General features: G+C 41.3%; 2 protein-coding genes across 6 annotated transcripts in view; both read left to right on the top strand.

Annotated features, from left to right (window-relative positions):
- LOC145468406 (uncharacterized) overlaps nt 1-12,531 on the top strand; it is a 116,004-nt gene that overhangs the window by 12,225 nt on the left and 91,248 nt on the right. The gene's annotated exons all lie outside the window — the stretch shown is intronic.
- Nucleotides 1-12,531, top strand: part of LOC145468404 (uncharacterized) — a 37,814-nt gene that overhangs the window by 18,215 nt on the left and 7,068 nt on the right. Inside the window, exons 1-5 of one of the 4 annotated variants that reach the window (XM_081452105.1) lie at nt 8,559-8,587; nt 9,169-9,216; nt 11,005-11,084; nt 11,409-11,456; nt 12,253-12,398. In XM_081452105.1, coding sequence (XP_081308231.1) covers nt 11,040-11,084; nt 11,409-11,456; nt 12,253-12,398 — 239 coding nt within the window. In that variant the 5' untranslated portion in view covers nt 8,559-8,587; nt 9,169-9,216; nt 11,005-11,039. Of the gene's footprint in view, nt 1-8,558; nt 8,588-8,907; nt 9,217-11,004; nt 11,085-11,408; nt 11,457-12,252; nt 12,399-12,531 lie in introns of those variants that run through there. The other 3 variants (XM_081452104.1, XM_081452103.1, XM_081452106.1) reach the window with 3 other exon arrangements.

Raw genomic sequence — 12,531 nt, 5'->3', positions numbered from 1 at the left:
ACCCAAGAGTCTGGAAATCGGCCCAAAGTTGGTCAAAATCACCCGTAGGGCGGTCTCGGCCATTTACTAGTCATAGTTACTAAGGGAGTTAATATGTCGGCCAGAATACTCCTAAGTAAGCGTTCAAAACTATTTCCTCTGTCCTTTTCACTGAAAACGAAAGTCTTCTCGAATTAGTGTAGAGTCTTTGGGACTGGGAAATATCGCCCAAGTTGCTGGAAATCGGCCCGAAGTTGGTCAAAATGGCTCTGCGCGTAGTCACTAAGGGAGTTAATATGTATGCCAGATTGCTCCTAAGTAAGCGTTTCAAATTTTTTCCTCTGTTCGTTTTACTGAAAACCAAAGCGTTCTCGAATTAGTTTAGAGTCCCTAGGGCTGAGAAATATCGCGTAAGTTCCTGGAAATTGGCCCACAGCTGGTCAAAATCACGCTGCGCGTTGGAGGGTCTCGGCCACTTTCTATTGATAGTCACTAAGGGAGTTAATATGTCGCCCAGATTGGGCATAAGTAAGCGTTCAAAAAATTTTCCTCTGTCTATTTCACTAAAAACCAGTCTTCTACAATGAGTTTAGAGTCCCTATCACTGTTAAATATCGCCCAAGTTGCTGAAAATCGGGCTAAAGCTGGTCGAAATCACGCTGCGCGCAGGCTGGTCTCGGCCACTTTCTAGTCATAGTCGCTAAGGGAGTTGATATGTCGGCTAGATTGCTCCTAAGTAAGCGTTCACAAATTTTTCCTCTCTTCACTTCACTTAAAATCAAAGTCTTCCCGAGTTAGTTTAGAGTCCCCAGGGCTTGGAAATATCGCCCAAGTTGCTGGAAATCGCCTCAAAGCTGGTCAAAATCACGCTGCGCGCAGGCTGGTCTCGGCCACTTTCTAGTCATACTCCCCAAGAGAGTTAATATGTCAGCCAGATTGCTCCTAAGTAACCGTTCAAAAAATTTTCCTCTGTCCATTTCACTGAAAACGAAAGTCTTCCTGAATCAGTTTAGAGTCGTTTCAGGTGGGGAATATTTCTCAAGTTGTTGCAAATCGGCCTAAAGTTGATGAAAATTACGCGGCACGTAGGCTGGTCTCGGCTACTTTCTAGTCATAGTCACTACGGTAGTTAATATGTCGGCCAGAATACTCCTAAGTAAGCGTTCAAAAATATTTTCTCTGTCCTTTCCACTGAAAACCAAAGTCTTCTCGAATTAGTGTAGAGTCTTTGGGGCTGGGAAATATCGCCCATGTTGCTGGAAATCGGCCCAAAGCTGGTCAAAATCAGTCTGCGCGTAGACCGGTCTCGGCCACTTTCTAGTCATAGTCACTAAGGGAGTTAATATGTCTGCCAGATTGTTCCTAAGTAAGCGTTGAAAAATTCTTCCTCTGTCCAATTCACTGAAAAGAAAAGTCTTCTCCAATTAGTTTAGGGTCCGTTAAGGTGGGAAACATGGCTCAAGTTCTGGGAAATCGGCTGAAAGGTGCTCAAAATCACTCTGTGCGTTGAGCGGTCTTGGCCACTTTCTAGTCATAGTCACTAGGGGAGTTAATATGTAGGCCAGATTGCTCTTAAAGGGACACAGTCAGCTGAGGCACATGCGCATTAGATGCCATTTCATAGCTAATTTGCATATCACAGAGATGCGATCCATACTGTTTTTAACCAAATATTATAAAAATAGTATCATAGAATGAGCAAAACCGCACTAAAAAACAGGCTATTCAGTAAACGATTGAAAATCAAGCAAAACACTGTGAAGATTGAAGCGGATTTCTAGATGTACTTTGATTTCAGGTTGAGGTGAACTTTTTTCAAAACGAGAAAACTAGTGTCCAGGTCAGCGCGGTCCCGAAGCTGACTGTGTCCCTTTAAGTAAGCGTTCAAATATTTTACCTCTGTCCATTTCACTCGCAACATAAGTCCTCTCGAATTAGTTTAGAGTCACTAGGGCTAAGAAATATCGCCCAAGTTGCTGGAAATCGATCCAAAGCTGGTCAAAATTACGCTGCGCGTAGGCTGGTCTCGGACACTTTCTAGTCATAGTCACCAAGGGAGTTAATATGTCGGCCAGATTGCTCCTAAGTAAGCATTCAAAAATATTTCCTCTGTCCATTTCACACAAATCCAAAGTCTTTTCGAATTAGCTTAGAGTCCTTAGGGCTGTTAAATATCGTCCAAGTTGCTGGAAATCGGCCCAAATCTGGTCAAAATCACGCTGCGCGTTGGCCGGTCTCGGCCACTTTCTAGTCATATTCACTGACAGAGTTAATATGTCGGCCAGATTGCTCCTAAGTAAGCGTTGAAAAATATTTCCTCTGTCCTTTTCACTGAAAACCAAAGTCTTTTCGAATTAGAGTAGAGTCCTTGGGGCTGGGAAATATCGCCCATGTTGCTGGACTTCGGCCCAAAGCTGGTCAAAGCAGTCTGCGCGTAGACGGGTCTCGGCCACTTTCTAGTCATAGTCACTAAGGGAGTTAATAATTCGGCGAGATTGCTTCGAAGTGAGCGTTCAAAAACTTTTCCTGTGTCCATTTCACTGAAAACCAGCGTCTTCTGGAATTAGTTTAGAGTCCGTTAAGCTGGGATATATCGCCCAAGTTCCGGCAAGTCGGCTCAAAGCTGCTCAAAATTATTCTGTGCGTTGACCGGTCGTGGCCACTTTCTAGTTATAGTCACTAGCGGAGTTAAGATTTCGGGGAGATTGCCCCTAAGTAAGCGTTCAAAACTTTTTCCTCTCTCCATTTCACTGAAAACCAAAGTCTTTTCGAAGTAGTTTAGAGTCCCTAGGGCTGGGAAATATCACCCAAGTTGCTGGAAATAGGTCCAAAGCTGGTCAAAATCATGCTCTGCGTAGGCCGGTCTCGGCCACTTTCTAGTCATAGTCGCTAAGGGGGTTAATATTTCTGCCACATTGGTCCTAAGTAAGCGTTCAAAAATTTTTCCTCTGTCCATTTCCCTGAAAACCAAATTCTTCTAGAATTAGTTTAGAGTCCGTTCAGCTGGGAAATATTGCCCAAATTTTTGGAAATCGGCCCAAAGTTGATAAAAATCACGCTGCACGTAGGCCGGTCTCGGCCACTTTCTAGTCATAGTCACTAGGGGAGTTAATACGTCGGCCAGATTGCTTCTAAGTAAGCGTTCAAAAATTTTTCCTCTGGCCATTTTACTGAAAACCAACGTCTTCTCGAATTAGTTTAGAGGCATTAGGGCTGCAAAATATCGCCCAAGTCCCTGGAAGTCGGCCCAAACCTTGGTCAAAATCACGCTGAAAGTAGGCCGGTCATGGCCACTTTCCAGGCATAGTCACGAAGGGAGTTAACCCTTTGAATAGCAAACTTTCGCCAAAAAATACCGTTTTTAACCGTTTAGTCAGATTTTTTAGCTGCCATGACGCTAAATAAGCCTATGTTTTGCTAAAAAAAGCTTTGTTTTAAACTAAAAGGGGAGATTTTTGGAGGATTAGGTACAAACCTGAGGAAAACTTCAATTCCGGGCATGCGCATAAGCCAAAATTTGGACTTTTTTTTTGCCATTAACCGTTCTCAATTTTGTTTGTTGGCCCTTTCCTTTCTGTTTTTCTCGGCCCCTTTACACTGGCTACCTTTTTCATTGTATGTTCTTTCTGGCTGCCGTGAAAAGTTGGAAGTTAATTACGCGCGAAGGCTAGAAATGGACCTTGATCAATCATAGGCGTTGTGGACCATTGTACCACCGTTTTGGCACCAAAACTGATAACGTTGTTTTTCGATTTGCGATGTCGGAATGTCGTCGATATCTAAACCTGACCATTGTGTGGAAAGGGCTAGTCTAGGACTACTATCTGGTTATCAAGAATATCTGATGACATTTAAATTGATGACGTCACAAAGTGTGGTACAAAGAGCACGACCATTAATTACTATTCAAAAGGTTATTATGTCGTCCAGATTGCTTCTACGCAAGCGTTTAAAAATATTTGCTCTGTCCATTTTGCTCAAAAAACAAAGTCTTCTCGAATTAGTTGAGAGTCCTTAGGGCTGTTAAATATCGCCCAAGTTCCTGGAAATCGGCCCAAAGTTGGTAAAAATCACACCACTTTCTAATCATAGTTACTAGGAGAGTTAAAATGTCGGCTAGATTCCTCCTAAGTAAGCGTTCAAAAATATTTCCTCTGTCCATTTCACTGAAAACCAAAGTCTTCTCGCATTAATGTAAAGTCTCTAGGGCTGGGAAATATCGCCCAAGTTGCTGGAAATCGGCCCAAAGTTGGTCAACATCACGCTGCGCGTAGGCCATTTTTAGGCGCTTTCTAGTCATAGTCATTATGGGAGTTAATATTTTGGCCAGACTGCTCCTAAGTAAGCGTTGAAAATTATTTTCTCTGTCCATTTCACTAAAAACCAAAGTTATTTCGGATTAGTTTAGATTCCCTAGTGCTAAAAAATATCGCCCAAGTTCCTGGAAATCGGTCCAAAGCCGATCAAAATCACGCTGTGCGCAGGCCGATCTTATCCACTTTCTACTCATAGTCACTAAGGGAGTTAATATGTCGGCCAGAATACTCTTAAGTAAGCGTTCAAAAATATTTCCTCATTCCTTTTCACTGAAAACCAAAGTTTTTTCGAATTAGAGTAGAGTCCTTGGGGCTGGAAAATCTCGCCCATGTTGCTGGAACTCGGCCCAAAGCTGGTCAAACGAGTCTGCGCGTAGACGGGTCTTGGCCACTTTCTCGTCATAGTCACTAAGGGAGTTAATAATTCGGCGAGATTGCTCCTAAGTGAGCGTTCAAAAATATTTCCTCTGTCCATTTCACATAAAACCAAAGTCTTCTCGAATTAGTTTAGAGTCCTTAGGGCTGGGAAATATCGCCCAAGTTCCTGGAAATCAGCCCAAAGACGGTCAAAATCAGGCTCCGGGTAGGCCGGTCTCCCCCACTTTCTAGTCATAGTCACTAAACGAGTTAATATGTCGGCAAGATTGCTCCTAACTAAGCGCAAACAAATGTTTCCTCTCTGCATTTAACTGAAAACCAAGGTCTTCTTGAATTAGTTTAGAATGCCTTCAGCTGGGAAATCGGCTAAGTTCCTTTAAAACGGCCCAAAGTTGATCAAAATCATGCTGCACGTAGGTCGGTCTTGTCCACTTTCTAGTCATAGTTACTAGGGAGTTAATACGTCGGCCAGATTGCTCCTAAATAAGCGTTAAAAGATGTTTCCTCTAGCCATTTCACTGAAAACCAGAGTCTTCTGGCATTAGTGTAGAGTCTCTAGGGCTGGGAAATATCGCCCAAGCTCCTTGAAATCAGCTCAAAGCTGGTAAAAAATCACGCTGCACGTAGGCCGGTCTCCGCCACTTTCTAGCCATAGTCACTAACGGAGTTAATATGTCGGCCAGATTGCTCCTAAGTAAGCGTTCAAAAATATTTCCTATGTCCATTTCACTGAAAACCAAAGTCCTCTCGAATTAGTTTAGAGCTCCTAGGGCTGGGAAATATCGCCCAAGGTCCTGAAAATTCGTGCATAGCTGGTCAAAATCAACCTGCGCGTAGCCCGGTCGCGGCCACTTTCTAGTCATAATGACTAAGGCATTTAATCTGTTGGCCAGATTGCTCCTAATTATGGGTTTAAAAATATTTCCTCTGTCCATTTCACTGAAATCCAAAGTCTTCTCAAATTAGTTTAGAGTCCCTTCAGCTGGGAAATATCGCCCAAGTTCTGGGAAATCGGCTCAAAGCTGCTCAAAATTAGTTTGTGCGTTAACCGGTTGTGGCCACTTTCTAGTGATAGTCACTAGGAGAGTTAATATTTCGGCTAAATTGCTCCTAAGTAAACGTTCAAAAATTTTTCCTCTGTCCATTTCACAGAGAACTATAGTCTTCTCGAATTAGTTTAGAATTCCCAGCGCTGGGAAATATCACCCAAGTTCCTGGAAATAATGGCAAAGCTCTCAAAATAACGCTGCACGAAGGCTGGTCGCGGCCACTTTCTAGTCATAGCCACTAAGGGAGTTAATATGTCGGCCAGATTGCTCCTAAGTAAACCTTTTAAAATATTTCCTCTGTCCATTTCACTGAAATCCAAAGTCTTCTCGAGTTAGTTTAGAGTCCTTAGAATCTTTCAATATCACCCAAGAGTCTGGAAATCGGCCCAAAGTTCGTCAAAATCACCCTGTGCGTAGGGCGGTCTCGGCCATTTTCTAGTCATAGTCACTAAGGGAGTTAATATGTCGGCCAGATTGCTCCTAAGTAAAAACCAAAGTCTTCCCAAACTAGTTTAGAGTCCCTAGGGCTGGGAAATATCGCCCAAGTTGCTGGAAATCGGCTCAAAGCTGGTCAAAGTCACGCTGCGCGCAGGCTGGTCTCGGCCACTTTCTAGTTATAGTCTCTAAGGGAGTTAGTTTAGAGTCCTTTCAGGTGGAAAATATTTCTCAAGTTGTTGGAAATCGGCCTAAAGTTGATGAAAATTACGCGGCACGTAGGCTGGTCTCGGCTACTTTCTAGTCATAGTCACTACGGTAGTTAATATGTCGGCCACAATACTCCTAAGTAAGCGTTCAAAAATGTTACCTCTGTCCTTTTCACTGAAAACCAAAGTCTTCTCGAATTAGTGTAGAGTCTTTGGGGGTGGGAAATATCGCCCATGTTGTTGAAAATCGGCCCAAAGCTGGTCAAAATCAGTCTGCGCGTAGACCGGTCTCGACCACTTTCTAGTCATGGTCACTAAGAGAGTTAATATGTCTACCAGATTGTTCCTAAGTAAGCGTTGAAAAATATTTCCTCTGTCCATTTCACACAAATCCAAAGTCTTTTCGAATTAGCTTAGAGTCCTTAGGGCTGTTAAATATCGTCCAAGTTGCTGGAAATCGGCCCAAATCTGGTCAAAATCACGCTGCGCGTTGGCCGGTCTCGGCCACTTTCTAGTCATGTTCAGTGACGGAGTTAATATGTCGGCCAGATTGCTCCTAAGTTAGCGTTCAAAAATTTTTCCTCTGTTCGTTTCACTGAAAACCATAGCCTTCTCAAATTAGTTTAAAGTCCCTAGGGCTGAAAAATATCGCGTAAGTTCCTGGAAATCGGCCCAAAGCTGGTCAAAATTACGCTGCGCGTAGGCTGGTCTCGGACACTTTATAGTCATAGTCACCAAGGGAGTTAATATGTCGGCCAGATTGCTCCTAAGTAAGCGTTCAAAAATATTTCCTCTGTCCATTTCACACAAATCCAAAGTCTTTTCGAATTAGCTTAGAGTCCTTAGGGCTGTTAAATATCCTCCAAGTTGCTGGAAATCGGCTCAAGTCTGGTCAAAATCACGCTGCGCGTTGGCCGGTCTCGGCCGCTTTCTAGTCATATTCACTGACGGAGTTAATATGTCGGCCAGATTGCTCCTAAGTTAGCGTTCAAAAATATTTCCTCTGTCCATTTCACACAAATCGAAAGTCTTTTCGAATTAGCTTAGAGTCCTTAGGGCTGTTAAATATCCTCCAAGTTGCTGGAAATCGGCCCAAATCTGGTCAAAATCACGCTGCGCGTTGGCCGGTCTCGGCCGCTTTCTAGTCATATTCACTGATGGAGTTAATATGTCGGCCAGATTGCTACTAAGTTAGCGTTCAAAAATTTTTCCTCTGTTCGTTTCACTAAAAGCAATACCCTTCTCAAATTAGTTGAGATTCCCTTAGGCTGAGAAATATCGCCGAAGTTTTTGGAAATCGGCTCAAAGTTGGTCAACATCACACTGGGCGTAGTCATAGTCACTAAGGGAGTTAATATTCTGACCAGATTGCTCCTAAGTAAGCGTTCAAAATTATTTTCTCTGTCCATTTCACTGAAAACCAAAGTCTTTTCGAATTAGTTTAGATTCCCTAGGGCTAAGAAATATCGCCCAAGTTCCTGGAAATCGGTCCAAAGCCGGTCAAAATCACGCTGCGCGCAGACCGGTCTTGGCCACTTTCTACTCATAGTCACTAAGGGAGTTAAGAGTCCCTGTCCATAAAAATGGAAAATAACTCGGTCCAGGTTGCTGGTGAGTGTAATTTGGTTGTTATTTAAATGTATGACCAGTTTGTTTTGTTCCTTTGATGGTGTCAGTCATGTCTTTACCGTTCTGTCTGAGCCTGGAGGCTTTCCATAAACCCTCCGCTTCTTCCTATCTTTGTAGCAAAGACGCCTGAAGAAATTGTTTGCTGTATTTTGCTAGAAGGGAGTGGCAGTGGATAATCTTAAGCATACTAAGCTGAGATGAGCTTAAGTTTATTTTGCCATCTGGAGCTTTTTTGTAGGCTGTTGTTTATTCATTGTATCACTTCTTTCCACCAAATTTCTGTTTCAGTTTTAAGCACACCTTGCATTGTTTTGCCAGCTAACTACATCAATTCTCAATTGTATGTGTTAAAGATTGTCCATTGTCTTTCCTGGAGATTTTTGCTGCTTCAGCCAAAACAGCTACAATACTACCATTAATAGTGGAGCTTCAATGACCTTAAAGGCTGCCAAGTGTAACCTTATACTCATATAGGAAAGAAAAGGAAACCCATGAATTGATTTTCTCGTAGTTATCATGGTTAGCAGTATTGGTTGTGGACATGGATGTGTACGCACAATGGTGGTGGCATTGGACCACAGGGTCATGTCAGGTTAACTTTTTGTAAAGAGGGCCAGGTCATTCAGAAGCCAGTTAACTTTAACCCGGGATTAAATGTTAACCAAAGTATAAATTTTTCTTATATACAGTAGGCCATGTTCAATATATCAATATTCTGACATGGCTCTGAGGCTTTTGGGTCAAAATTGTAAATTGTAAATTTTCTCTCTCAATTCCGAAAAGAGACTTTGATACAGAGGAAACAACACCAAATATAAAAGTTTGTCCTGAAATCGTCGGAGCCATGTTAGAATATTGATATATTGAACGTGGCCTATTGTTTTTTTATTGCTTTTGTTTTGTGTATTTTGAGATTACTTACACTAAAAACAGAAGGCCAAACAATATACATGGACATAAAAAACCTCACTGCAAAGTTACAAAACTCAAATCAAAATTCTCGCTAATCCTGGATTAGCTTAATCGGGCTTTGAACAACCCGGCCCAGGAGCTCTGCTTTTAGGCTTGGCTAAATCTATATATGTTAACTTATTTGACCAGAAGTTACATGTATGGTTTACAAAATACCATGTTTCCTTTTTCCTTCATTTAATTTCTTTTTATACCTTGTAGTGTTGTGAAAAATGCAGACTGAGAAATATGCTGTGCAGAGTGTCTGAGGTAAGAAAGTGATGTTGTAAATAACCTGTTTAAAGGAAACTGTCATTTTATAGAGCAAGTATGCTTTTCAATATGTATATATGTGACCTCGTGTGAATATGTACACTAACAGATATCCGTTCAACGGTCAAAATAAAGGGCTAACAAACAGCTAATGAATGGATGAGAAATGGATGTTTCAACGGCTTAAAGTGGTTTCAAACATTGTTTGAACGGCCATGGAAAAATTTGGATCGGATGTTGTAAACATTCAATCAGCATGGGAAAAATTGTGAACGGGTAATGCTAGCCATTCTAACAGCACAGAAAAAATTTTGAACATATAATGCCAGCTGTTCAACTGATTAATGAAGAATTTTGAATGGATGATACCAGCCGTTTGAACAGCTAACAAAAAATTTGGAACGGATAATGCTAGCTGTTAGAACGGCTTACAAAAAATTTCGAATGGATGATGCCAGCCGTTTGAACTGCTAATGAAAAGTGTCGGACGGATGATGCCAGCTGTTCAAAGGGCTGACAAAAAAATTTGAATGGATGACACAAGGTGTTGGAGCTGCTAAAGAAATACTTTCCAACGGATGATGCCAGCCTGTTCAAACTGCTACAGAAAAATTTGAAACGGATGATGCCAGGCATTCGAACTGCCGAAGAAAAGGGTTCATATTGAATGACTCGTTATAAACAACTCAGCAGCTAAATGCAGGAGATCTTGTTGTTTTGATTCAGGAAGTGTTTTTGCTCCCCTTTTCTAAGTCTGTAGCTGTAATTGTTATCAGACACTCCTTCATTTCTTCTTTTGAAACTTGACAAAACTTTGAAATGGACACCAAAAGCTTTTAACAGAATAAGAACCACAATAATTGTTTTCCATGATGGGACCCGATCTCTTCGCAAACCTGCTGAAATTTGCATACCACTTGTGCATGACCTGTAATGCAAGTTTTGTTATAGAGATCAGGCACTTTGACAGAACTCAATAGAAAACAACAATAATATTACTATATGTTAAAACCGGAGCAAGAATCAGTCATGACAGCTCTTTTAGCTGGAAGAGCTGTTCTGGCATTTTTGCCCAGAGCATGAAAAGTCTAATTTATCAAATGTTAGTTCATGCAAGGAACTATGAACTGAGCAGGAATACATTTGATTCTTATTATTCCATCCTTGAAGAGTGTAGTTGAAGAACTGCTGCGGGAGATGGAATCACTTAGCTGAACGGAGTATTATACAGTCCGCATTTAAGATTTCTTTTCAAGAACACTTGTTGCTGATAAAAAACAGTACAATGTACCTTGCACACTTTTGACACTTAATGTATTCACTTGTAGTGATGTAGTCACTAATTTGGGATAAAGTGGTCCATGTTTGATGCGCAGTATGTTGTATTCTTGGGCAAGACAGTTCTCTACAGTTGAATTGTTGGGGCAATGTGACAAAGGTTAAATTTGTTGGACATGAACATTATTCAGAATGGCTGCCTCCACCAAACCATGCTTTTTCTAAGCATGCATGCTGACCAGCGTTGTTGTGTTGTGTTGCGATCTGGACACTGTTTATTACCAGCCTTATGCAGTTTTATATTCAGAAAATATGTAAAGTTCAATAAAGGATAGAGGTGAAGCGAAGATGGCCAATGATAAAGTCATGTCGATTTTATAAACTACATGAACGCATAGTTTATATTGGTAATTAGGTGGCCGTGTTTTCTTGAGCAATATGAAATGAACCCAAAAACTTCATAATCTATGTCAAAACTAATGTCATAATTGTATGATTTGTGTATAGTGGAGATGAGCTGTTACTCGCAGTGATGATCTTCAATGGAGTGTGTGGGATTGCTCAGCTGTTTCACATTTAAAGAAAAGGTAGAGTTCTGCATTCAGTCACTAGCATGTGAGATTGTAACTGCTTTCCCGTTATAGACTTTTGTTTTTATGAGATAGTGTAAGGGGAAGTAAGAAGCTGACAAAAGGTGTTGTAGCAAATTGATAGGTTTTTGTTGTTGTTATTCTTATGGCTGTCATCAAGTCCTAAGTCACCTGTTACCGTGATCCTTGTGCCTGTAACAATAATGGTGCCTCGTGCAGGTGAATCACGTCTTTGTGATTTTATTGTAGCACTTTGAAGTTTCTATCAGTTTTGTGGCAGTTTTGCATGGGTAAAGTCACCTGATTTTTTTCTCTCGTAAGCAGATTGATGAATTGCCCAAACTGACAGGTCCGTTGAGACAAATGCAGGTAGGAATTGTAGAATTAGATGTTCAAATCACATGTCAATTACTCTTGACTCGATGTCTGTTTTGTCATTTCTGTTTGCCTCTCTGGCTATTTATCTGTCTGTCTGTCAGACTGCCATCTGGTGGTGCTGATCTAGTATGGCTTTACAATAGTCTACAGGTGTAGATGTTAATAATTATCTTAGCCTGTTTGTCAGTTACTCATGTAGATACATGTAGTTATACATTTGGCCAGACAGATGAATACACAGGCCGACAGACAGGCCGACAGACAGGCCGACAGACAGGCAGACTTATAGACAGTCCATCATTCAGTCAGTTGTTTTGGTTTTGATCAGCCCCATAGTCAGTGAGACAATGACTCATCCTGCTAGTCAGTTAGTGTTTTGTCAGATTAGAGAGTTAGTTGTTTGAGTGATGATCAGTCTGTGAGTCAGATAAACAGTCAGTCTGTTCATCTGTCGGTCGGTCAGTCAGTCAGTCAGTCAGTCAGTCAGTCAGTCAGTCGGTTGGTCAGTCAGTCAGTTGGTCAGTCAGTTGTTCAGTCATACATTTGGTTGGTAAGTTAGTCAGTTAATCGGTCAGTCGGTTGGTCAGTCAGTCAGTTAGTCAGTCAGTCAGCCAGTCAGTCAGTCAGCCAGTCAATCAGTCAGATCATTGATCAGTCAATAATGGATGAATCAACTTGTTGAAGTATTGATACACGTATGTTGCAGACACTGTTTATTTTGCCCTCATTGCAGTACATTAAGTACATTTGTTTCATTCCAATCCTAACATTGTCTTTTTTTTTCAAGAATCTGCTCGGCGTATTGGAAAGGTTTCAGAAGAAGCTAAGCTTGAAATTGATGAAATTGAAACCTAGGTGGGGTCCTATTAACCACATAAATTATTGTGAATATGGTATTTCACTGGACAAATGGAGCATCATTTTCACCACAAGGTAATGATTCTTACAAAAATCTTCTGTTTAGAACTGCTGATTGTGTGAGTCCATGAGCACATTAGATCCTTTGTTAACTGACCCCACAACCTTTGTAGCTTTGAAAACTGTTGCTTTAAAATATAGGTTGATT

Source organism: Orbicella franksi, chromosome 14 (assembly GCF_964199315.1).
Source record: "Orbicella franksi chromosome 14, jaOrbFran1.1, whole genome shotgun sequence".
NCBI classification, from domain to species: Eukaryota; Metazoa; Cnidaria; class Anthozoa; order Scleractinia; family Merulinidae; genus Orbicella; species Orbicella franksi.
This window is presented reverse-complemented; position numbering and strand designations above follow the sequence as displayed.